This window comes from Lathamus discolor, chromosome 23 (assembly GCF_037157495.1).
Source record: "Lathamus discolor isolate bLatDis1 chromosome 23, bLatDis1.hap1, whole genome shotgun sequence".
NCBI classification, from domain to species: Eukaryota; Metazoa; Chordata; class Aves; order Psittaciformes; family Psittacidae; genus Lathamus; species Lathamus discolor.
The window spans coordinates 1,919,259-1,944,961 of NC_088906.1; the positions used below are offsets into that span (position 1 = coordinate 1,919,259).

The 25,703-nt window shown below is 50.5% G+C and overlaps 2 protein-coding genes across 4 annotated transcripts; one reads left to right on the forward strand and one right to left on the reverse strand.

The window, feature by feature from the left end:
- The first annotated feature begins 10,118 nt into the window (after window positions 1-10,118).
- On the forward strand, window positions 10,119-19,681 carry RACGAP1 (Rac GTPase activating protein 1). 3 transcript variants are annotated; one of them, XM_065659606.1, is made up of 18 exons: window positions 10,144-10,187; window positions 10,525-10,595; window positions 11,397-11,491; window positions 12,305-12,507; window positions 12,833-12,969; window positions 13,198-13,267; window positions 13,487-13,540; window positions 14,276-14,353; window positions 14,486-14,603; window positions 14,750-14,880; window positions 15,504-15,668; window positions 16,009-16,104; window positions 16,342-16,540; window positions 16,887-16,992; window positions 17,186-17,318; window positions 18,019-18,154; window positions 18,415-18,523; window positions 18,825-19,681. In XM_065659606.1, the coding sequence occupies exons 3-18, from the start codon at window positions 11,401-11,403 to the stop codon at window positions 18,898-18,900; spliced, it is 1,902 nt and encodes a 633-aa protein (XP_065515678.1). In that variant the 5' UTR covers window positions 10,144-10,187; window positions 10,525-10,595; window positions 11,397-11,400; the 3' UTR covers window positions 18,901-19,681. The 3 variants fall into 3 exon arrangements, with proteins under 3 accessions (XP_065515677.1, XP_065515679.1, XP_065515678.1); XM_065659605.1 differs by lacking the exon at window positions 10,525-10,595 and having other exon boundaries at window positions 10,119-10,187; XM_065659607.1 differs by lacking the exon at window positions 10,525-10,595 and having other exon boundaries at window positions 10,141-10,187; window positions 11,401-11,491.
- LOC136003722 (interferon-induced protein with tetratricopeptide repeats 1-like) lies at window positions 19,675-22,795 on the reverse strand. The gene is made up of 2 exons (XM_065659608.1): window positions 22,689-22,795; window positions 19,675-21,768 (listed from the first exon to the last, which is right to left on the reverse strand). The coding sequence occupies exons 1-2, from the start codon at window positions 22,691-22,693 to the stop codon at window positions 20,460-20,462; spliced, it is 1,314 nt and encodes a 437-aa protein (XP_065515680.1). The 5' UTR covers window positions 22,694-22,795; the 3' UTR covers window positions 19,675-20,459.
- Between the last annotated feature and the right edge of the window lie 2,908 nt (window positions 22,796-25,703).

Sequence of the window (25,703 nt, forward strand, 5' to 3'; positions counted from 1 at the left end):
TAGACAACATCCACAGACTTTCTCTTCCTGCCTTCCAGCTCAGGGGGCTGGGTACCCCGAGACCAACTGGTCTTGCTGTTAAAGACAGGCAAAGAAGGCTTCTCCCAGTCCCGTTGGTTGTCCCCATCACTTTGGGCTGCTGCTCAAGGCATTGCTTTGCTCCAGCTCTGAACCAACAGCAGCTCCATTGCTCCACATAGTCCTGGTAGAGGTCCAGGGCTTCCTAATTCATAAGCACATCATTAATTATCTGCTGGAAGCCAAAGCCCCAGCATCTTGGTGGGACTAAATGAGGCCATTAGCAGAGCTGCTTCTTGCCATTGCTGGCTCTGTCTGGCCCGGTGCACTTTGCCATCCTGGGTTGGCAAACAAGAGGCAGAGATAACCCTTGCATTGCATCTTTTGGTACCTGTTTGGTCTGGCCTTTTCACCTACGCCAGAGACCTTTCCAAAGGAAACCACCACATCTGAATCCTGAGCAGCAAGAAGCCAGCACAGGCAGCGTGGTGATACCATGGCAGTTTGAAATCCAGCACATCCCCATTGCCCAAGGGATGTGAAGGGTTTAAGCCAGCCTGGTTTGAGCTGCAGCACCCGGAGCGTAACCAGTGGGGTTATCCTGAGCGAAACCACAGCAGTTTGAAAGGAGCAGCTCGCCTGCCTCCCTGCTCCGAGCTGCGGGGTCACTCACCCCCGTGCAGAGCATCTCCAGCCGATGGATGCCGCGTTGTGCTGTGCCTGCTTGGCTCTCCCGACGCGCGGAGCAGCCAGGCCATTAAACACTGAGTCATCCTCAGCGGCGTTTCGTTCGGCGAGGGGCAGCAGTTTGGATAATGAAAGGCTTCCGTGGCCAAAGCCGGCCGCTGTGGAGAGCAGGGCTGGGGAAGGTGAGGGCACCCGGCAGCCTGGTCCATCGGTGCCGGGGCAGAGGTGGCTCCTTTCCCCCTCTTGTGTTTTGGGGTGAATTGAACCCTTTCCTGGATTAAAACAAGGCTTCCCTGGTCAGGTGGTGCAGTGATGCTCTGTGCTGTTTATGCCTGCAGTAACCATGTCCTGATGGGTTCTCCCATGGGCGGATGTGCTGTCCAGAGGCCTTGGCTTATGAAAAGGACAAGCTGTTCGGGGAGCTGGTAATAAAGCCGTGAAAGCTTTTATGAACCAGAGTTGAAGGCACTGATATCGCTGTGCTCTGCGTGGGTGAGAAATGAGACAAGAGTTCCTCCATGCTGATGGGGTGTTTTTTTTTCCTCCCCCCTATTCATCTTTCTCAACAATTATCTTTTATTTTGATACCTTTCTATTTAAACCTTCAGAACCATGCTCGGGATAAAAAGGAGGCTGAACTGCTTAACAACCAGGCACCTTGTCGCGCGGGTGCAGAGGACCTGGAGACGCCGAGAGTGATGGAGAACACGGCTCGGGCTCTCCTGGGGTTTCGGCAGCAGGAATCGTCCCCACGGGCCAGGACACGAACTCCCTGGAGCCCATCTCCTGCGGGAAGCAGCGACACCTCCTTGCCAGCAGCCTCAGGAGGAGACGTATCACTGTGTCTGTGTTGCACCGACATAGCCGGGATCTCCTCCTCTTGCTGCTCGTGGTGATCGGACCCCAGCGCCCCTCACCTGCTTTGGGGCTGTTGTGTTTTCTGCAGTCCCTTCAGGGCTGTCTCTACTACTTTTGTCATCCCGGAAACCTTGTGATTGATCGGCTGCAGCTTTCCAGAGTTGTGAATGGCACGTTGCAAACCGAAGGCGGATGGAAACCCTGCAGAAAGTCACTGAGCTGAGCGTGCGGCTTCATTGACTCCAGCAATTAGCGGGAGGCAACGCAAAGCCACTGGCTGCTGCTCAACAGCTGTCCTGAAGCGCTTTCCCCCTGCACCAACTCCCTCTTGGCTTGCTCCTGCCATCCTTGCTTGTTCTACCCCATGTCCAGAAGAAGCCTCTCCTTTGGGATACCCACAGCTTGCTGCAGCCCCAGGCCATCAGTGGGTACCAGCCTTGCGTGTGTGCACATGGAGGTGAGATGCTGGGATGTGCAACATGGGATGCAGGGCAACAGGATCCCCCAGCTCCTCCCTGGGTGCAAATCCAGCCTTTCCCCCCTGTGCTTCCTGCTCATCCAATACCATTTCCCTCCCTCCACTACCCTGGCTCTGCTGGCGGCTGCTTGTCCCCATGTCCTTGTCACTGCCATAAAGCCCATTAGATCCCGTTTTCTTTTATTCCCTCTGACACTGGTTGTGGTCACAACAAACCTCATCTCATTAAGGAAACGCTGAGGATAGCGGGAAGGGGAAATGGATCTCCCCATCTGGTAAGTGCCAGCTCGGGCCAGCGGCACGCGCTTGCTGTGGCCCCAAGCGCTGCAGAGCCATGATGGGGAAGGCAGCTCATGTGTCTTGGGTGTGCCAACACGCTCCTGGGGCGCTGGTGCAGGAGCCGAAGGGTTAACGCTGCAGGCGTGCAAACCTCCTCCAAACAGCACCGATGGGAGCAGCAGCCTCTGGGAAAGCTGGCAAACAAATTCAAGCAATGGTGCAACTAATGCGTTTCTTTGCAGCAGAGAGGAGGAAAAGCAGCGCTCAAAGGCTGAGCAGACAAAGGCAGCGCAGATGGGTGCTGGGGGACCCGGCGAGCGCCACGTGCTCTGCGCTGCTTTGCTCCCAGCTAAGCTGAGATTTGCTGCTCCAGCTCCGTGACAGAGGCTGGAATAGCCTTGGAGGGGGGGATTTATAGGCCAAAGGGGGAACCTGCCTGGAAGGGCTGTGGCTGGGAGTTACTCTGGTGTTGCTGCCCCTTGGTGTCTGTGCCCCATTTCTCCAGGAGGAGTTGTGTTGCTTGGGGAGGGGATACAGCACTGGAAGCTCCAGGCATATAGATCAGTGCATCTCCTTCCCAGCAGCCGCCTGGCAAACAGCAGCCCAGCGGCTCCAAAAGTGAGGTCCCACTTGGCTTCTTGTGCTGTCATTTGCCTTGAGAGACATTAAACAGAGAAGCAAAGCCCCTAAAACACTCTAATGAAGCTGGTGGCTGCCGTGGCCACTGTGGAACTGGGTCTGGGGCCGCTGGGTGCCTGTGGGAGGAGGCTGATGGGCACGAGGTTGGTGTGTGGTGAAAGGGTTTGGTGGAGTTGGGCAGCCTGGACCTGTAGCCATTGCCAGAGGGCTACTGACATGGCCTTGTCATTGTCCCCGCTCACAGAACGACACGTTTCTCTCAGGATGAATGCCACCCTCCCTTGGCAGCCGAGCCCATGCAAGGAGCAGATGGAGCCCATCTTGAGCGCGCAATCTCAGCAGAAGCAAAGCCAATAAAGCGAGTTAATTACCAGCACGTTATGTGAGAGCTGGGGATTCCCAGGGGACTGTGGAGACGAGGCAGCCCTGCACCCGCCATCCACAGCTCCGGAGGGGCTGGGATCCAGCCGGCCGCTGCGGGAGCGGAGCTGCCCTCCCCGGGGACCACTCACTGCAAACACCCTCAGCAGACTGGGAGCTCTGCAGATAGCGAGGTCACATCCATCCCTTCCCCTGTGGTTTTCCTGCCTGTGTCTCATGAGGGATATTCACAGGGTGGCTGCAAAGTGCCAAGCAGGGTTTGCTGTCCGCTGGGCAGCTGTGGCTGTGACTGTGGGAGATGTGAGCGCAGAGCATCCTTTGCCCTTGTTTCACTGCTGGGCAAAATTAGGAGGGGAAGTGGAGCAGCTGCTGAACTCCTCTGGTTTGAAAGTGAATTTAACTGGGCTTAAAAGACCACTGGCCCCTTAGCGTCCTTTGCCATGCAATGCTTACCAGTGATGTGAGGGGCTTCTCCAGTTGAAACACCTGCTTGGAGGCAGCGTGTGTGGCTCTGGCAGGGGAGGATGCGGATGTGCTGTTCGCCCTCCGTGGTGCCCCTGCTCTGCTCCCCATCAGCTGAGCAAATAAAGTTTGGGCTTGTTAAATCCACAAACAGTTGCCAACTCGGTTGCCCTGGGCTGGCTCGCAGCTCCCGTCCACCCTCCCTTTGCCTGGGAGATAAGGACAGCAGTGGCTTTAATTCCTCACTTGATGCATTGGCTGCCAATTCTCCTGCCCGCTCACCCTTGATAAATATTGCACAGAGATTTGGCAGGCACCGTGCTGGAGATAAAGGTCCAGTCCCGCCAGGTCTCCTTCCTCTGGGCCTTTTGTCTGGGTGTATGTCCAATTTGTTTAACAACCCACCTGCTGCAAGAGCGGCTCTTCCCATCTCTGCTCCTGCTTCGCATTATTGCCTCTGAGTGAGCTCCCTCCTCGCCATTCCCTGCCTTGGCAAGGACTAGGAAAAGGCTCTGTCACTTCCAGGCCTTGAATTGTCATTGATTTGGGATCGATAGCGGAGCCTGCCTTGGCTCAGTGCTCTCTGGGGCCTGGCAGGATCCTTTTCCTTGGCATCACGTGGATGCTGAGGTGCTGCTGTGTCCCCACGAGCAGAGCCTAAACCGGGATATGGGGACAATCCTGTGCAGCAAACCTGCAGAAGAGAGAGCATCAGTGGGCTTAGCCTTGCTAAAATCCCTCTTTCCAGCCCTGCAGCCAGGCTGGATGAGCGCAGTGGGGGGTCCAAGAGAAGGGCCAGTGTTTGGGAGGCATCAATGGGAGCTGTGCTGCATCATGCTCCCCCACCACGCCTGGGTTTGCTGGCTTGGAAACCCTCCAGGAGCTGGAAGCTGCTGCCTGATGGTGCACAATGGTCCTATGGAGAGCACAGCGCTGATGGGAGCTGCTCAGCCATGGGATGGGGAGCAATCACGGCATGCACAAGGATGCCCAGCGCTGATGGTCTCCCCAGCACCATGCAGCAGCAGATGTGAGCATTGCTCCTGACTGAGCCTCACGTATCAGGGCTGCTGCAGGCAAGAGGACAGGAAGAGACTATTGATTGGGGTGTGGAGGGAGACACAGAAGGTCTCAAACAACCTTTTTTTTCTGAGTATAGATCTGGTTGGCAGCATCTGGTAGAGCTGATATCCCCCCTTCGCATCCTCTCCTGCAGCATCCTGAGTGTTATCTCTCTTATGAGAAGATCAAATTCAGAAAGAGATGAGTGACGCTCAGATCTGGAAGTGTTTGAGCTCAAACGTGGCACGTATGTCTGTTATTTGTGCTGTCCTGCTGGAAGAGCAGCTGTCCCGGGCAGCTTCAGATGCTATTTAGCTTACAGGGCTCTGGATTCCCCAGTTTGGGGGATGGCTCTAACAACACGGTTTGATCCCTATCACTTCTAAAGCCATGAGAAATGTCATCTGAAGTGCAACAAATAACGTTCCGATTATCTGCTGGATCCTAATGCTACTCCCTGGAGATAACAAGCTGCAATTTTCCCCCTGGGCCACACAATAATCGCCCCAGTTACTTCCAAGCACTGGTTATTAAACTCACAGCTCTGCTTTCATTTACAAAGCACAAATAATTAAGCAGGTGTCTGTGTTCATCCTTTGGCTGGGAGTGACCAGGGTTAGTTCTGCTTTGTGCTGGGAAAGAAGCTCCTGGTGGCTATGGAAAACCTCCATGGCTTTTCTATTCTGTGTGGCACAGTTCTGTCAAGAAGCTGCTGGATGATGGACCAAATAAAATGCAATTGGTGTCTGTTCGTGCTGGGGTTGGTATCCCAAAGGATGTAACCTCTATCCAACTATAACATCAGAGGGATTGAAGGAGATAGTGGGGTTAGGGAAGCTGCAGTGTGATCGGCATACGAAATCACACCCTGGGCCGTGCAGGTGATGTGCTGGTCTGGTTTAGCTGGATTGCTGTCGGGTGTTACTGGGCTGTGTCCAGGACACTGGTGCCCCATCCCAGCAGTGTTGTACCCTGGAGCAGTGAGGGGACAACAACCTTTTGCCTATGTCCCAGGGCAAACGTGCACAGAGCTACGCTGCAGCTGAGATTTCATGGAATCTTGGAGTCAAGGTTGGAAAAGACCTTTAAAACCATCAAGTCCAACCATTAGAAGATTTGCACATTGCTCCTGCGTGTCTGGATGCATGCTTGCTCCCCACACGAGTGTGCTTCTGCACCTACACATGCATCCAACACGCACAAGCTCACTTGGACGAGGAGACAAGGAGGCTCTCCGTTTCTATAGAAGAGGAGCAATGAAAGCAGAGAGGATGACCAGGATGGAGGGAGATGCTGGTGAATTATGCATGACACAGGGAGAAGAGCCGTTATCTGCACGGACAAAGGCCTGTGCCAGGCAGCCCCGCTCTCGCTGTACCTGTCCCTTCCTTTCGCCCGCTCTTTATCTCCGCTCCCAGCTTGTAATTCAGCCCAAATATCAGAGGAAGCTGGAAGATTAATTTTCTCTCTTTGCATGGCAAAGGAGAGGGGACACGCTCTCACTCCAGACTCCCAGCTGCTTAATCCGTCGCCGAGGCCTGCCGAAGGAAAAGGCAAACATTTATCAGTGTTGGCAAGTTACTGGTGCGGGGAGGGATGCTCGGATGCAGTGCTTGCGCTGAGCCAGGCCCCCCACAAGCAATGGGCTCTCACAGCAGGGCTCAGTGTGCTTGGTGTGTGTGCATTTGAGGGGCACTAAGGAAAGCAAAACCTTGCCCCCTCTGCAGTGTTAAAGCCCAGAGGAATGTGTGAGGCTTGGGAGAGCTGGACTCATGCCCTGCCATGCCACAGAGTGTGACCTGTGTGTGTCCTTCCAGCGTGGGAGCGTTCACAGCTCCAATATTTAAGAGATGACAAGTGTATTAATATAAAAAACTAGATAAAGATCCCTTGAGTTTAAAGCAGGAAACATCATCTCAGCTCTTATTTCCCAGCCCTCTCTCTTAGCTTACTCCCTAGCTTAAATGAAATCATAAATATCAGCCCACAAAGGTCCTTTGTCACTGCACGCAGCTCCCGGCGACAAGAGGTCATTCATTAAAAGCCAGATGAAGGCAATAGAGACTCCCATTGTTTTTTAATGAGTTCAGGATAAGGCCGTGGCTTCTCTGCTGACATTAATGCACCGTTTCGCTGCGAGGAGCAGAGGCGATGGACTGCATGTCACTGCAGGCAGGTTTGGCTGATCCCATCTTCACCCTGGCACGCGGGCAGGAGACCACAGATAAACCTGGTTCATCATTCAGAGTGATGGTGCAAACACAGCTCCTCTGGCCCCCTCCTTGCAGATCTCTGGTCTGACAGGAGGATGGAGCCAGGAGGGGCTGGGCTCTGCTCCCAAGGAACAAGGGATGGGACAAGAGGAACCGGCCTCAAGCTGCACCAGGGCAGGTTTAGATGGAGCTGAGGAACAATTCCTGCTCCAGAGGGTACTCAGGCGTTGGAACAGGCTGCCCAGGGCAGGGCTGCAGGCACCGGCCCTGCAAGTGTTCACACACCGTGGAGACGAGGCCTCAGTGCCGTGGGGCAGGGGTGGCCTTGGTAGTGCTGGCGAATGGTGATGATCTTAACTTGATGATCCCAAGTCTTTTCCAGCCTGCTTGATCCTATGACTCTGTGCTGCACTGAGCAATATTCCGCAGGGATGAGCAGGACTGAGGCCCCGAAGCTCCCACCCAGCATATGAGCGTGATGCCATCTGCCGGCCTGTGGCTTGGCCCAGCCGCCGGGAATTGGAAGTTCATTCCCAAAATGTCCAGCTAAACCCATGGTGCCCTCCCTGCTCATGCTATGGAATCATTCCTTTGTGAAACCCATGCTGTAGTAATTGGCATCAAGAGAAACGCACCCAAGAGCATCTTTTCTTCCCCTGGAGAAAGACCGCTGCCTTGAAGTTTCTTGTTCTGCTTCCTTTTCCCCTTCTTTTCTGCTTTTTGGAATGCTTTTTGGTTCAGGAAGACCATCATGCTCAAACTGCTTTTGGATTAAAAGGAACTTAATAAAGGTTTCCCTGAGCACAAAGCTGCACAAATGGGTTTGCAATTCTGGACTTCATTCCGCAGGAGCTGGGCAGAGAGATCGGTGTTTATGGAGCTCCATTGGTGAATGATGCTGGGAGGGAAAGGTCTTGTTACTGCAGGGCTGCTCAATGTGGCACTGGTGCAGATTTCTTTGCATTCTGCCCCAAAAGATGAGGCCCGGGGCCACCATTGGCATCCTCATAGGCAACAATCCCAGTCACATCATGGGCTTGAATCTTCAGTGGCTGGAGGAGGCGAATGGGCTAAAGCCCAAAGAGGGGGAGACAGCAGGAGGGGCTGGAGGAGGCTTTCTGCTGCCTGAAAACTGTGAAGTGCTTCCGCCAGTAATCGCCGGAATCATCAAATTAGCATAAATCCTATTAACGGTTTCCCAGATGAGACATTTCAAGGCTTCTCCCCCCCTCTCCCTGCCACAAACAAAAGAGAATATAATTACTTTGCAATAAAGCAGCTCCTGGAGAGGCTCCTCAATCCTTCTGCCTTCTCTTGTCCCTTGAAATAAAGCTAAGCCGTGACGATACGCAAGGTGCTTTTGACCTCTCTGCTCTCCTCATGCATCAGGCAGGGAAGACTCTGCAAAGCTTTTAGGGACCGGGACCAAGCAAGTGGGGTGTGATGGAGGACATGGCCCGTTTGCCGTGTCCACATCAGATCAGCAGGGAAAGGGGGGTCCTGAGATGCTTTCTTGGGCTCCTCAGTTCCTGATGCCCTTGGAGCATCGTGTTTCAGAGGAGGATTTGGTACTATGATCACTGAATACATATGGAAGAAATCTCATTTGCTTAGCAGAGGAACCCGGTACCTAATGCACTACAAGCACCACGGGGGCAATAATCTGCAATAATGTGCCTTTTTATCGGCATGAGATTGCGGGTGGCAACGTAAAAGAGAAGAGAATTTGCTCACGACCAAAAGCCTCCTTAACCCTTACGAATGGCACTAAACCAACTTCCCTGCCCATAAACACGATCTGCCAATAGAGACATCTTAGCTGGGAGGATTTAACCACAGGCAGGAGCCGCAGGAGGCCCCGGGGCCGGCACCGGATCAGTTGAACCCCCTCAGAACCGGGGTGCAAGGAGGGCCGGGATGGGATGCGCACGCACAAGAGGCTCTCGGCAGAGCCAAGTGTCGCTGTCAGCCTCCAACTTGGGGCAAATCGGGCTTTGGGATGCTTTTGTGGTCAAGTATGGAGATCGGGTCCTTCCTCTTGCTCCGCTGTTGACTCCGAGGATGAGTTGTGTCCCTTCCGGGCCTCAGCTCCCCTGTAAAACATAGATAATCTTGGTTATCTTCCCCAAGGAAGCCTCGCTGATGTTTACTTTTCAGAAGGCCTTGAGGCTTTTTGCGATCTCTTATGAATTAATTGTTATTAATGAAGTTAAAGCAGGCTTTATAACCTACATAAAGCCGTTCTGACAAAGCAGCTGGGTGCTGGAGAGCAATCTGCCTTACAAACTCCCTTTCCCACTTGGAAGCATTTAGTTCCGCTTTCTAATGGCTAATACCCAGCCGTCAATTCCCCACTGTTTTGGTTCAGATTCAAAAGATTCGGTCGCATTCTCAGTTTATGATTATGTGATTTCACTTCTAAGTATTGGGGTTTATGGCTTTGCACGCTGAATGTCTGCAGATTGCCTCGAAATGGGGTTTTGCCTTTGGCACGCAGGACGGCTCAACCGTTTTTTACTCAAATCGATGTTTTAAAGGCAAAAATGAGTTGAGGCATCATATGTCTCGAGAGATAACACCTAAGAAACAGCCTCCCGGTGAAGTACCGGGGCTCTGAACCAGCCGCGGGCTGCATCCAGCACCGGCGCTCTGCAGAACCCCCGGGAGGGGCTCAGGCCCACCCGTGCCCATGTGCCTCAAAGCCACACCTGGAGCCTACCTCAGAACAGCTTTTTCTCCCCAAAACAGCCCCTCTGGTGCCAATGGCTGCGTTTGGGCCCTCAGGGAAGCCGCAGCCCTCGGGTCCGGGGGGCCTAGGCCCTAGCGGCTCTGTTGCTAAGCAACGCGGGGTGGAGGCAGCTGCCAACAGTAAAGATGGCGCCTGGGCGGCTTCACCCCGCGGCCTTCGCGCCGGGTGTGGGGCAGACAGGCCCCGCCCTCAGTAGACATGGCGCCGGCTTGGCTTCAGCCACCCAATGAGCAGAGCCAATGAGAGGCCCGGGTGGGTGGGGAGCGCGCTGGGATTGGCTGGCTGCGGGGATTCAAACCCAAGTGCGGGGCAGTTGGGTACGGCCGTTGGAGCTGGAGCTCACGCGGGGCCGGCGGCCCAGGTGAGTGTGAAGGAGGGAGAGCGGCTGAGGGGACGCGGCGGGACCGGGGCACCGGCACCGGGGCACCGGGACCTCTTCCCCCCCACACTCCCTAGGCCTCGGGTCCCCGGTACCGGTTCCTCGCCCAGGCCTCGGGTCCGCACCCGAGCGGAGCCGCCGTCCTGGCCCCGGCGGCCGCTGCCTCATTTCCCCCCTCTGTGCCTCCGGTCGCGCTTTGTGGGGCGGTTGCGGGGGTTTTTCCGTGTTCCTGCGCCTTCCCCGGCCTCTGCCGTCGAGCTGGGCTCTAATGGCCGTGGTGGGGGTAGCCAAGGCACGAAACTAGAAGTGCCCTTTGCAGGGGCTGGAGCCGGCTGCAAGGAGCAGAGCAGGGCCCTTCAGCAGGGAGCTTTTCCTCCCGTTGTGGATCAGGTAACCTGGAGAAAGGAAAAACCTTCGTGTCTGTGACTGCGGATCGGGTATTGAGAGCTTTCCGCGGCTTTCCTTTAGCTGCAGTGTTCTCCCTCCTGTGTCTGTATCTGCTGCTGGTGGTGATTTATTAGTGCGGGCTGCCCTGTGTGCCCCAGCAAGTTATTGCATTAGCAAAGTAATTTCTGTGTTGCTGAGTTGGAGACTTTCCTCTTCGTTGCTCCTGTTTATGCCATTGTTGCTAATGGTTGAGGGAAATGTGCTGACTGTCTGAATGCGAGCAGCTATTTGTGGCAGGAGCTGTAATTTCAAATGCTGCTAAATTTAAAACTGTATTAAAATCCCTGAGAATGCGGCTCCTATTTTTATCTTACTCTGAAAACTTGCACATTTTTAGTGGCCTATATAGTACAAAGTTATTTGTAGGCAGGGCATGAGCTGCGGTCTGCAGCCTTCCAGAAGGAGAGTGATTTGGGATCCCTCAGCTTGCCTTGGCTTCTGAGCCTCTGTAGTGTTCTGGAGAGTATTTGAAGCAATAAGGTGAGGAGATCTACTGCCTCTGTGGCTCTGCTATCCATAAAGTGGAAGGGTGATGGTCTTCATTCCCTGCAGGAGTCTTTAGCTGCATCTGCCTCCATCAAATAACTCTAAACTCCAATTTTTTGTTTGTGCAGCTTCTAAAACTCGCCTGAAAAATGAACTGATTCTAAAGCTGATTCTCTTTCCTTTGGGCTGGTGCCATGTTTGCTGCTTGGAGGTGGGAAGAAAGGGCCGGGCTGTTGGTTAAGCTCTGGTTTCTTGCAGGAAGATGGAGATGGAGACTGTGGTGCTGAACTTACGGACTCTGTGCAACCAGTTTGAGCGCCAGGCTGAAGTTTTGAGTGAGGGAAATGAATACAGTAAGTTCTGCTCCTGAAAGGTGGTTGTGCAAACAGACATAATTTACTGCTGTTGAAGAATCAGTTGATGGGTGATGCTATGGGTAATAAAACTGCTACAGGCAGTGAGATTTGAGGGGATTTTCATCATTAAGAAATACGAAGTCGCATGATGAGCTTGTGGCAGGGCCACATTGTAGGGTCATAGACTGGTTTGGGTGGGAAGGGACCTTAAGATCATTCAGTTCCAACCCCTGCCATGGGCAGGGACACCTTCCACTAGAGCAGGGTGCTCCAAGCCCCATGCAACCTGGCCTTGAGCACTGCCAGGAATGGGGCAGCCACAGCTTCTCTGAGCACCCTGTGCCAGTGCTTCAGCACCCTCACAGGGAAGAACTTCCTTATATCTAACCTGAACTTCCCCTGTTCCAGTCTGAACCCATCACCCCTTGTCCCATTGCTCCAGTCCCTGATGAAGGTCCCTCTCCAGCATCCTTGTAGCCCCCTTCAGACACTGAAAGCTGCTCTGAGGCCTCCATGCAGCTTCTCTGCTCCAGGCTGAACTTTCTTAGCTTAACATTCATGCAAGCTGGCTTCATCCTCACAGGGTCTCATGTCCTAGCTTTTCTGGGTGATGCTAACATGAGGGACTTTAGTTTGGAAAACTGCAGGATCTCATGAACATCCCTGGTGTAGGTGGGTTTGCCAAAAGGCTGGCTGCTCCTCTCTTCATTTGGGAGCAGGTTGTGTCACTAGATACCTGCTGTCAGTGAAGAGGGTTGCTGCATCTTCTGCTTGACTGGGTAGCTGAAAATACCTGTGTTTTCTCTCCAGAGTTCATTCAGTTAGCAAAGAACTTTGAAGAGTATAGGAGAAAATGGCAGGAAACAGAGCATGAGCTTGTCAGGTACAAAGACCTCCTCATGAAAACTGAAGCCGAACGTAGTGCTTTGGATGTGAAGCTGAAACACGCTCGCAACCAAGTGGATGTGGAGATCAAACGGAGGCAAAAAGCTGAAATGGACTGTGAAAAGCTGGTGAGTAATTCCTTTATTACCAGTTACCTTTCCAGAGTGTTGGAGACAAGGTGATGGAACTACATTGATCTATGAAAAATAAGGGCTGGCACTCAGGATTACTGGTTTTATGCCTCCCTGGGAAAAAGGTTGTCTTCTGCTTTGGTCTGGAAAAAGGTGACCCGCTGCTGTTACCTGTTGGAGCAGGGGCTTTGCAGCCAGTAGCAGTCTATTGACACAAGTTCTGAGGGGGTATGTGTGGCATCTCAAACACTTCAGATGGGTTCGTACAGTAATTAAACACAGTTCATCCTGTGGCAGTTTCTGATACGATCTACTTTTACAGGAGCGGCAAATACAACTGATTCGAGAGCTGCTCATGTGTGATGCATCTGGGAGTATTCAGCTCAGTGAAGAGCAGAAGTCTGCCCTCGCCTTTCTTAACAAACAACAGGTTTCTACTGGGGGTTCAGGCAACAAAAGGTAGGCAGAAGAGCATTTTGTCTGAGCAAGTATCAAATGCTGAATATCCAGGCAGCTGTGTACCTCCGTGACACATACTGCACCCTATCAGTAGGGTTTTACTTCTGTTCCAGTTTGATACAGCTCCTCTGACTCAGTAGCATTGTTCTGGAACCAGGGCTGACTGAAAGCCAAACTGATACAAGTTCCTACTAATTTTCTTTTTTTTATTATTATTATTATTTTTAGGCTGTCTACAATAGATGAATCTGGCTCATTTCTGTCAGATATCAGCTTTGACAAGACTGATGAGTCACTGGTAATGTAACTCCAAGTTCTAAAGTCTTCCTCCACTGTAAAACCTCAGGGGGGGTGGGTTAATCTCTGGAGACCCCTTGTGCTTAAATGACTGTGGTGTTAAACTGGTAGAGCTGGTTTGCATTGCTCTGATGTGCTATTGGCTAAAACTTAATGAAGCCTTGGCCAGAGGCTGTAGGGTATTTACACTGAGCTAACCAGTGCTGTGTATTTCCCACAGGACTGGGATTCCTCTGTGGTGAAAGCTGTCAGACTGAAAAGGAGAGAGAAGCGGGTACGTTCAATTCTTTTCCTTCAAATAGATTCCATTGTTAGCCTTAGCTGACACAATGGCACCATCTGTCATCTCACAGCCACCTATAATGATGTCTGAGCTACTAATCACAGTTAAACTTCAGATGGATGTGCAGCTACTATAATTCAGAACTGTGCTGTGGATTTAGGTTGAAAGTTAATTGTGATGTTTGTCTACTGAAAACAACTGGAGTTCTGCATATCTGTTCTGTTATGGCCTAGGGTTTGTAAGAAAGCAGTGAAAGACTATATTAACAGCTTCCAGATTAGGGGGAAATCACATAGAAAGTTAGTAGTTTTTCTATTTTGTAAAGGAGCTTGTGCTTGTTCTGGTCTGCTATTAGTATGCAGTAGGCACAGGTGGGAAAAGTCAGCCTGAAATCATCACTAGCAGGGTTGGCAAGAGTCTGGGACTTGCTTAGTTGCCCTTTTTTTGTGTGTATGGTTTGGGGTTTGGTTTTCTTCTCCTTTTTCTCTTTTCTGAATTGGATTACGAATCTGGGTAGGAGAATTGTTAGAGCAATATATTGAGGCCTCCTCATAATACTTCATGGCAACCTTGAAGTTGCCATGAAGAACAGGTACTGTGGAAGAACTTCACACTTCTGTGGCATGTCCAGATGGTTGCTTAGTCTTTCTAATTATACTCTGCTAATATAACACTCTGTTAAGAACAGAACTGCTTCATAGTCAAAAGCATACTGTATTGTTTCAGCGGTCTTCCAGGCAGTTCATTGAAGGCCCACCATGTCCTCAGAAGAAAACCAGATCAATTGGCTCCACGGTGGACAAGGTATGCTGGTCCCTGTTGGGTTTGTGTGCAATTCCACTATATATGCTGCAATACCTGTTTCTAGGGCCAACAAACTAGGACATCCCATGTCCTGTCAGTATTGTATCACTAACAGCTTATTTTTCATTACAGGGAAATGAATCCATAGTAGCAAAGACAACTCTCATGGTCCCCAATGATGGTGGCCCAATTGAAGCTATTTCTACTATCCAGACTGTGCCTTATAATGTGAAAACTCGGAGGAAGAGTGGTAGGTGTCATGTCTCCATTTGTCCAAAGTCCTGAAGCAACTACTTAGTAGGCCTCGTAGAACCTAGGTAGCTGCTTCTGGTTTATGGTGCACACTTGCTTTTAAAGCAAAGGGGTATAGGGTGCCAACACTCTTTTGTCTTTCAGGTCCTCTGCAGCCTTGGAGCAGTGAGTCAAGCATAGGCAGTAAGCAGCTGGAATCCAAACCAGAGACCGATGGCTCTGGCACCCCGCAGAACAATGGGGGAGTGAGGCTGCATGACTTTGTTTCAAAGACGGTAGGTCTACAGGCAGGAAGAACTTGAAAAAGCATCTTCTTCTACTTTGAAATGGGTGCGATATCAAGTTCTTGGTAAGAGGCTACCCAAGTCAATATTGACTGTACCAGTTACCTGCATTGCATTAAGGAATATGTTATCCTATATGGTTATGCAGTCTAAGTCGGAGATCCATAGAATTGTAGAATGGTTTGTATTGGAAGGGAGCTTAAAGCTCATCCAGTTCCAACCCCCTGCCATGGGCATGGAAACCTTCCACTAGAGCAGGTTGCTCCAAGCCCCATCCAGCCTGGCTCTGAACACTGCCAGGGGTAGGGCAGCCACAGCTTCCATGGGCACCCTGTGCCAGCACCTCAGCACCCTTACAGGGAAGAGCTTCTTCCTCATCTCCAACCTGAACTTCCCCTGTTTCAGTTTGAATCCCTCATCCCTTGTCCTATCAATACATTCACTGACAGAGTCCCTTTTCAGCATCCTTGTTCAGATGCTGGAAGCTGCTCTGGGGTCTCCATGCAGCTTCTCCAGGCTGAACAGCCTGAACTTCCTTAGCCTGTCTTCACATGGGAAAGTCCTGCTGAGTGACTGCACTAATCTCTTCCCATCTGTATGTTCTGAATCATTAGGTTATCAAGCCAGAATCATGTGTTCCATGTGGAAAGAGAGTGAAATTTGGAAAAATCTCTCTGAAGTGTAGAGACTGCCGTGTGGTCGCTCACCCGGAGTGTCGGGACCGCTGTCCTCTTCCCTGCATCCCCACCTTGACCGGCACTCCTGTTAGAATTGGAGAGGTGAGTCTGCTGGGTGAGCTGCCCACACAAACTGGCTTCTATTCGGTTAGAGGAATGTGCTCAGGCTCTAACAAATCTGCTGTCTACAGAAGAGCTCCTGTTGCTTAGAGGTGCATGATCTACATTAGCAAGATCATTTGTGTTGGGGGAAGGATAGTGCTTCCAACTGATAGGGATGCTGTGTTAGGAGGGTGTGGAGTTGGGAGTATGGCAGCTCTGGGTAGGCAATCCTACAGCATTGTGCTGATGGATGTACTTTAGATCTCGCTATGAATCCCTGAGAAAGTATTTTCCATGTCTGAAGACTGAGTATTCCTTCATTTTTCCTTTTGCCTTTCAGGGGACCTTGATGGACTTTGTCCCTTCTACTCCTCCAATGATCCCTTCCATCATAGTGCACTGTGTTAATGAGATCGAGCAGCGAGGGCTGCATGAGGTAAAAAGAAAATGATGTGTGAAGCAGTGCTAATGAAATGGGTTGTGGTGTTAGGGAGGCGAATGAACCCGAGTATCTCTTATTCATGGTGTGCATAGTGCTGGTCAGTGGGTGACTGTGGGTGAGCAACAGTGGCTGTGCAGAATGCTCAGGTGTGGAGAGCAAGTGGGAGCAGAAGGATGTCAGTTTTATATGTGCACTTGATACTTTGCCTCTAAGCAATGCTTTCTGTTATAGACAGGCCTTTACCGGGTATCTGGCTGTGACAAGACAGTGAGGGAACTGAAAGAGAAGTTTCTTAGAGCAAAAAATGTTCCTTTGCTCAGCAAAGTGGATGACATCCATGCTATCTGTGGCCTTCTCAAGGACTTTCTGCGCAGCCTGAAAGAACCCCTTCTCACGTTCCGGTTAAACAAGACTTTTATGGAAGCTGCAGGTGAGGAAACTGCTAAATGACCTCGCCAAATCTTTCCCTGGGCTTGACGGTCACAGGTTTAGCTGTTGTGTCTGCTGGGAGACCCCAGGGCATGAGGAGCCCTCATGCTTGCAGATGTGTTGATGATGTGCAATATGCTTGAGAGAGATCTCTTCTGCTTACTCTGGAAGAGGAAGGAAACAAGTTCTACTACTTGGGCAGGATACCAGATTACTGCAGTGGCAGTAAATGTGAAGTTTCTGGCTTCCTTGTTTCTCAGGCTAGCTACTGCTGTGAGGGGAATATTGCAGCTGTGCCTCTGGGACCACCTTCTGAGGTCTAAACATTTTGGGTTATTTTCCCCTAGAAATCTCAGATGAGGACAACAGCATTGCTGCTATGTACCAAGCAGTTGGTGAGCTTCCTCAGGCCAATAGGGACACGCTGGCTTTCCTCATGATCCACCTGCAGAGGTATGTCCAAATGGACTGGTAGTTCTGAAAGGGGGATGTTGCCACTGGTGCCTTCTTGTAATTGGCTTTTATTATTGCTTGTGAGTATAAAGTCTTCGTCCTGGAAAAAAATGCTTATTCAGAGGCTGCAGTGGGTGTGGGTTGGGGGGAAGTGAAGGGGAGAAGCTACATCCTCTTATTGTTTTTAATATAGGGTGGCTCAGAGCCCAGAGACTAAAATGGACATCGCCAACTTGGCCAAAGTCTTTGGCCCCACAATAGTTGCCCACGCTGTACCTGATCCTGACCCTTTGATGCTCCTGCAGGACACCAAGCGACAGCCTAAGGTGGGTGAGCAGAAGGGCCTGCTTGGAGTGAGTGTATCCCCTTTAACAGATTCAAATGAACAGCTGGAGGGAACTGAGGTGATGCTGGTCTAGCGTCAGTGTGTCAAAGCTGTGTACTAGTCTGTAACATCATCCCCCTGTACTTGGCATTGTTGAGGCTGCACCAGTTCTGGGTCTCTTGATACAACAGAAACATGGAGGTGCTTGAGGGTTCCAGAGATGGGCAATGGAGCAGGGGAAGAGCCTGGAATGCAAGTGTGATGAGGAATAGCTGAGGGACTGGGGGGGGGGGGGGTGGGGAGGGATTTAATGTGAAGAAGAGAAAGCTCAGGTGGACCTTATAGTGCTCTACAACTGCCTGACAGGAGGATGTAGTGAGGTGGGGATCAGTCTCTGCTCCTAAGGAACAAGGGGTGGAACAAGAGGAAATAGCCTTAAGCTGCATCAGGGCAGGTTTAGATAGAGCTGAGGAGCAATTTGTTCCCCAAAGGGCGCTCAGGCATTGGAACAGGCTGCCCAGGGCAGGGCTGCAGGCACTGTCCCTGCAAGTGTTCCCAAACCGTGTGGCTGAGTCCCTCAGTGTGTGAGTTAGTGGTGGATTTGGCAGTGCTGGGATAATGGTTGGGTGTGATGATCTTAAAGGACTTTTCCAACCTGGTTGATTCTGTGATTCCATGGTTCTACTCACGGGTCTCTGTAGGTAGTGGAGCGACTTCTGCTGCTGCCTATGGACTACTGGAGCCAGCTGATGATGGTGGAGCAAGAAAACATTGACCCAGCACATGTAATTGAGAATGTCAATGCCTACTCCACACCACAGACACCAGACGTTAAAGGTAACCCCTGAGTTCTGCTTTACTACTTACTGGCTGTGCAACTGCAGTTGTAAAAATAATGCCCCTCAGTCAGAGCTGCTTGGGACTCTGGAGCATTCCTGCATGCTTCATGGAGGAAGAGGGAAGAAGAACATGCCAGGAAAACACTAGCGTTGCCTAGTAGTTTTGGCAGATGCTAGGGAATGTCTAATGTTCCTTGCATGGCAATGAACACTTCAGCTGTCCCCATGTTGCTCACTTCAATGCCTCTTTTTTGGCAGTGAGCATACTTGGGCCCCTCACTACTCCAGAGCACCAGCTCTCCAAGACTCCATCATCCAGCTCCCTGTCCCAGAGGGTCCGCTCTACCTTCAGCAAAACCACCCCCAAGTAAGTGCCAGTGGGGTGTTATGGAGATGTTGGGTTCATTGCGGGTGAAGTACTAAAAATAGACTTTTGGAACCTGTTCTGGGAGTATTCTGGGTTTACTAAGTTAACTCTCCCTCCATGAGTGCTGTAGTAACAGTGCAAGCTGCATGATGGTTTAATTAGTGGCCCCTTATGGTAGGGAGAGCAATGCTTTGTGTGGGAGATGGGTACAAGTTGGGTGAAAGACCACTGGGGAAGGGAACGTGTGAGACCTCTGTATCCCAAATGCAAACCTGATATTTTTCTATTTCTCTTGACCTAGATTTGGGAGCAAAGGCAAGTCAACAACCCAGCTTGGGCATCAGGGTAACTTCTTTGCTTCTCCTATGCTGAAGTGAAGTGGACCTGGGAGATAGTGTTGTCCTAGTATTTGCACACCAGTATGCACCAGTACAAGAAACACCAGTCCTCTCCACAACCATTGGCAGCTTCTGTAATAAGATCTCTTTCCATTTAGCTTCCAGCTTAACTGAGACTTTTAATGGGATTTTATTGTGCAATGTATTTTTATTATCTAACGCTGTGCTGAATTTAGTATTGGTGAAGAAAGTAATACCAGGATTTGTTCAAAGTTATTAATAAAAAAAATGCTTTTCAGTAGCATCCACTCTTGTACCCGTATGGAGTGGAGCAGTCATATGAGGATTGTGAGCTTGTTGGGTTTTGCTGTTTGGTTTTTAAAGCTCAATTTTGGTTTTTAAAGCTTGCTCTTCACACAGCAGTGACGCTGATTTGTTGGAATCCAGTCTTCCCAGCAGCACCCAAGTCTAATTCGTGACTTGGGCTGTGGTCATGCAGCCTTTAATCCTGAGGATGGCACTGTTGCCTTTGTCTGATGAGCAAAGGATGCTCTGTTTAACTGCCAGAGGGGCTGTGACTTTGGTAAAGAAATGTTTTCTGGTACTGCATTTACAAGGTAAAAACTGTCTGTAGATGCAAACTCCAAAGCTTCCAGGGTAGTCTAAATGAATGACTAGTGCTGCTCATACTGGTCAGGGGTCTGAGGGTAGGTTAAGAGCATCCTTGCTTTTGAGAGTCCCTGCTTTCCCAAACTGGGATATGTGGCCTGCCTCAGTGCTGTGTGAAAAGATTTATGGAACACATACAGAAGCTTATAAAGAGACTGTTTTTATTGAGCTCTGGAAAACTGTCATGACTTGTGCAGTTAAGTAAATAATGGTCTATGTGACCTGTGGTTCTGTACTGTGGCTAATGCTTGTTACTTGTGCTATAGACTTTTACCAGTGCAAGAAAGCAAAGCTCCTGTTTTTACGTTTAGGCAGAGGCAAGCACACACATGTTTCAAAGGATTCATGCCAATATAATCACAACTACATGCTCCTTAAACAGCAGCTAGCTCTTGCTATGTTTATATTTCAAGCAATAGGACAGGCCAGGGACTATCTCTCTGCCCTGTGTGCAGGTGCCTCACCCCCATCAAGCCCTGCCCCCCCCCCAGCAGTTAATGACCTTATGGATGAAGCCACCTTCTTATTTGCTGCAAATGAGACTTCTGATAATGGAAGGCACTTCTTACTAGTGCTCCCTTAAGTGGTACCTAGTCCTGATCTACAGCAGCTCCAAGGGGGTGATGCAGGTCTACCTGCAAAGGATTGTGCTCAGCCCCCATGGGCCAAGTTCTTCACCTTTGTTTCCATTCCCTCCTCTCAGAGAAGTGGGACTGGAGGCCTGGTGTGTAAATTTGGGGCAGTTGGTTATCTATGGTTGGGCCTGTATCTAGGGACAAGGAATGGAATGGGCTGAGATGCCAATGGAACCCTTGTATCTACATGAGATGACGGGCCTGCTGTTGGAGAGAGAGATAGACGCTAGGCCTGGATGCCTTCTAGCTTTGCAGATAGGATTCCCTGCTTTGCCCAGGCTGGGGCTCCTGCCATCACTCTAGCTCGGCTGCAGAAAATTCTGCAGGCAAGTGGCGGTCGATGTCCTTGATGGAGTGGTAAATAGCAGCAGCAGCCTCACCATGGTAGTACTGAGCCAGCTGGGTCAGCTTCTGGGCACACTTCCTCCTCATTGCTGTTGCCATGGGAATGCGGTAACCATCCATAAACTTGGCTTTTGCTTCATCAAGAGATTTCTTCTTGTAGAAGAAGAAGTTTCCCCAGTAGAGATTAAGGGCTTGAAGGCTTTTGAGGCTCAGGGTGTCCTTTCTCTCCTGCAGCTCCCTGTAGATCTTCTCTTCCTGTGCTGGGTCTCTTGCGCCATAGAACTCTGCTAATTGCAGCTTTACAAATACGAGGTCTGGATGCTCCTGAAGAATTTGGTTGAGGTCCTTGATGGCTGCTTCCAGTACGTTATTCTTGTCTTCGTTATTTGCATTAAGCCACTGTATCTTATAGCACTTGGCCAGGGCTTGGTAGAGAAGGTGGTAACCTGGATTCTGCTCCAAGGCCTGCTGTATTATCTTAATTGCTTTCTCTGTAGCATTTCTTTTCAGCCAAAAGGAAGATGAAGCCTTGAGGACATCAGGATCAGAGCTTTTCTCTACATTTTCTTCTATCAAGTCAATGGATCTTTCTCTATCCACTTGTTCAAGTAGCATGGCTAAACACATTTTGGCTCTGTAGTTATTTGGGTGCTCAACAACAGTTCTTTCCAGTTGGATTCTAGCTTCCTCTGCAATATCAGGATACCAGAAGTAACTCCAGCAGGAATAAAGAGCCATTGCAAGCCCAGCATGGAAGTTCCTGTTCTCCGGTTCAAGCATTAATGCCACTCCAAAGCACTCTCTTGCCCGTTCCCCATTCCGGGCTCTGATAGCCAGGAGGGACCAGCCTTTCTGGGCCTGGATGTATGGGATCAGCCGTGCATCTAAAGGAGTTGTGCAGAGCTGCTCAACTTGTTCCAGGTAGCTTTCAGCCTCCTGGTAAGAGGCCTGAAGGTAGTGAATCCAAGCATAATTCCCATATATAACCAAAGAACCAGCAGCAGATGCCTGCTGCTCGTCTTGCCTCTTGTACTCTTCAGCATCCTTAAGGCTTTGCAGGGCTTCTCTGTTCTGACCTTTCAGCTGGTACAGATATGCCTGCAGCCCCAAGAGTGCTGCCTGGTTTTGGTGGGGTGTGTACTTGATTTCAACAGCCAGCTTCTGCAGGACATGGCCAATATCGATGTGGCCTGCTATACTCAAATGCCAGGTGAAATGGCATTGAAGGGCATCCAACTTTTCCTTCAGCTCTTCCTTTCTGCAGAAAGGAAAAGATGAGTTAGGAACAGGCAGCGTGTGATGTCCTGTGGTACCCACACAGAGCACAAAGGAGCTCCTGGCTGTGCTTGAAGCAAAAAAAGGAGGGAGAGGTGGAGGATGGGGCTCTCCCCACTCAAGCTACTCAAAATCCTGTAAATCTTTGTTCCAAACAACCCATTTTCAGGGAGCCATCTGGGAGGCTTCCTGGCTTCTTGGTCTCCAGTGCCTGAAGCCAGGGCTGCTGCTCTTACCCAATGCAAACGCCTTCAAGATGGACTTCAAGAAACAGGAAGAGTAGAGCCAGCCAAACCCACACAATGAAAACTTCTCTGTTCCCCATGAGAAAGAAACAGGGGCTGTGCCTTCATGTGAGTGATGCATGAAGAGATGGCTCAGCAGGGAAAGTCCAACACAGAGCCATGAAGATGTTGGACTAGAGCATCTCTTATCTGAGGAAAGGCTGAAAGAGCTGGGACTCTTCAGCCTAGAGAAGAGAAGGCTCAGGGGCGTCTTAGAAACTTACATAAAAACCTAAAGGGAAGGTGTAAAGAAGGCAGAGCCAGGCTTTTTATCAGTGGGGCCCAGGAGAAGAAGCAGTTGGCACAAACTGAAACTCAGGAAGCTTTATCGGGAACCTCGTCTTTTAGTTGTGAGAATGATAGAGTACCAGCATAGCTTGCTCAGGGGGGTGATGGAGTCTCCATCCTTGGAGATAGTCAAAAGCTGTTTGGATGTGGTCATGGGCAACCTGCTCTTAGGTGGCCCTGCTTGAGCAGGGGCTTGGTCAAGGTGTAACCTGCAGCGGTCCCTTCTGATCTTAACCGTCCTGTGGTTCTGGACAAGAACCTTTTGCAGAGCATAGTTAACCCAAAGCCATTCTCTCTGGAGCTGCTACAAGAGTGGAAGCTGTGTACTTACCTCATGCTTGCTGTGGATGGAGCAGCACCCTTAGGGAGTGATGGCTTGGGCTGGATCTCTTCCACACTGCAGCAGAGGCAAAGGGTAGCACTGAGTGTGTAACTTACTGATCTTTAAATAGAGAGTGTTTGCTTTCTGGGCAGGGTCTGATGAAACCACTGGACTTGGAAGAAACAAAACTGAAAGCAAAAACTTAAACCAGAAAATGAAGTATCCTGCTGTCCCTGTCTAGAAGCTACTACCTTCCCTTCCCAAAACGGGACTGGGATCTGGATAAAGGAGAATGGAGACCCATTCAGAGCAGCAGGATCTGAACTCACCCCTAGAGACCTTCTTCCCACTGCAACTGGCTTTGTTAGCGTTAAAGCTTTTAAGAACAGAGTTAAGGTGACAGAAGATGCTCGGTGACCAAGTGTTGTGTTAAACTGACTGCTACTGCTAAACCCAGGACACTGAGTGTAAATAGGGCATTGCCATCATTGTTGAAAGGCTCTGCCTGGCTCTCAGACCTTGGCACTGGGCTTGTTGGGCTGGTTTTGTCTGGATCTGTCCCAGCCTGCCTGGCACTTTGCAGCAGTTTGTTTAGCTGTAACTCCCTAGCGACAAGGTCCTTCTTACCCACTCGAGTTTGAGGGATTGAATTGGCATGGGTTTGTATAACTGAGGTACAACGGCTGTGCCTGGGACAAAGCCCATGTACTTGCTTGAGCAGGTTGTGCGGAGGGAGGGTCACTGTTGGGGCATTAGCAACTCATTGGTAATCCATTGCTGATCGTTGATGAGCACAGTTGGGTAAGTGACAGGAACCAGTCTTAGAGGTAACATAAAACAGCCCAAGTAAAGCACTGGATCCACAGAGGACACACAGTGTATCTTCTTGTAACATGGAATTGCAGCTTTATGAAGAAAGATTCAAGTACAGAGACCAGTAGAAAATCCATTAAAAACCAATCAAATAGCCCCAAGTAGGTAGTAAATGAAGAAACCATCAAGCCTATAATCATATTCTTCCTAGCAAAGAAGAAATGAAACCCATCAACATCACTTTTCCCCCCTCAGGATGTGGATGAGTCACTGCAGCAAAGGAAGGAGGGTGAATTTGCCATTAAACGATTGGGATAGGTCTGGTGTGTTTGTTGGTTTTTATTACTGACAACCTTTAATAGAAATGGGATAATTCGGATATTAGCACTGCTGGAAGAGGTTGAGCAGTAAAGGATTATAGAATCACATAATACCTACGGGTGGAAAGGACCTTAAGATAATCTAGTTCCACCCCCCCCTCCCATGGGCAGGGATGTCTTGTACTAGACCATGTTGCCCAAGGCTCTATCCATCCTGGCCTTGAACACTGCCAGGGATGGGGCAGCCACAGCTTCTCTGGGCACCCTGTGCCAGCGCCTCAGCACCCTCACAGGGAAGAGCTTCTGCCTTATCTCCAACCTGAACTCCCCCTGTTCCAGTCTGAACCCATCACCCCTTGTCCCATCGCTCCAGTCCCTGATGCAGGTCCCTCCCCAGCATCCTTGTAGCCCCCTTCAGCCCCTGGAAGCTGCTCTGAGGTCTCCACGCAGCTTCTCTGCTCCAGCCCCGATGTTCCCAGCCTGACTCCGTATGGGAGCTGCTCCAGCCCCTGCTCATCCTCGTGGCCTCCTCCATGTCCTTATGTTGAGGCCACCAGAACTGCACACAGTGCTGCAAGTGGGGTCTCGTGAAAGTAAATTGATTAGACTGAGGCATGAATTAGACTATGAATGCGTTCTTCTTCTTGAATCCTCACGTAAGCATCTTCTTTCTGCGCGTTTTGGCTTGCCCAAGCTGCTTCTCCATTGCCTGGCATGGCCAGGATGGGGCTGTGTGTGTTGGATGGCAGACAGACAGACAGGCAGACAGACAGACAGATAGATGCTTTCACTCCTAGGGGCAGGGGCTGAGCTGGGCTATGGGCAGTGCTGGCAGAATGGAGGAGGAATCCAGAGCTCAAATCCCTCAGGCCTCAGCAACGCTTTTTGGCTCTTTCTCCTGCTAATATTAGGACTGGTTTGAGGAAGATTCTGGTTTTATGGAATCGCTATTAATATCATACAAAGCCTGGATGGAAATCAAAAATAACAGCGAATGAGAACACTCCTGATGACACAGCCAAAGGGGAAGTGCAGGCAAGGCTTGGCGTTGGGAGGGAGAAACGGGGGGAAGGAAAAGCGAAAGAGCTGCAATAACACGCGAAGAAGTAAAATGCTTTGGAGATGGCTCAAACCCACTGCTTGGCTCCAAACCAGTTGTGTTACATCAAATAGCACTGATTGATCGAATTCTCTGAGCTGATTGAAAGGAAATGCTGGTTTATTGGCCCGGATGTTTCCGAGTTGGGAAAAGCACCCATCTGTCAACAAGTTCCTCTGCTCCCTATTCAGGAATGAGAGGGCTTGCACCAGCCTGGTGCTCTAACCCCAAATGCGCCTTGGAAACGAAGCTGCTTTTCCATTTCTCAGGTCTGTTCCGTTCCCCCCTGCAGTCTGCTGCTGTTCCTGGGCAAGCCTCTGAGCCCTGGTTTTCATCTTCCTTTGTAATAGCTCTTGTACTGGGGGTCATCAAGGAGCAGAGATGTGGTTTGCAGCAACAAATGAGACCAAATGAACTGATGAGGAAATGCAGCCAGGCCAGCAGGCTCCGAGTCCTTTATCAAGCAGGAAAAGGAAGAAGACAAGTCCAGGCTCTGAACCTGATCCTCCTTGGACACGACAGAGGGGCTCTGAAGCCCTGAAGTGGTCTGCAACATGGAAGTGAGAAAGTCTGGAACTGGGCTAGGACATTTCAAGGAGCTTCAGCTGAGAAGCAAAGGCCAGAACTAAAAATAGATGGAGATGCAGCAGCAGGATTTCCCTGGCAAAGTCTGAGTCTTGGCTCAAGATTTCCCTTGTTAAGTGCATCCAAGCTCTTTGCTGGCACTGAAGTCCAGGCAGGGCTTCTATGAGTGAAAAGACAGGTAACAAAAAGGTGGTTTCTGTTTCGCTG

Excerpts from the sequence above, each read along its gene's own strand:
- RACGAP1 (XM_065659605.1), top strand. The coding sequence starts at position 11,401 with ATGGAGATGGAGACTGTGGTGCTGAACTTACGGACTCTGTGCAACCAG. Across the intron at positions 13,541-14,275 it reads TGAAAAGGAGAGAGAAGCGG|CGGTCTTCCAGGCAGTTCAT; the intron begins GTACGTTCAATT and ends GTATTGTTTCAG. Across the intron at positions 14,604-14,749 it reads GAAAACTCGGAGGAAGAGTG|GTCCTCTGCAGCCTTGGAGC; the intron begins GTAGGTGTCATG and ends TTTGTCTTTCAG.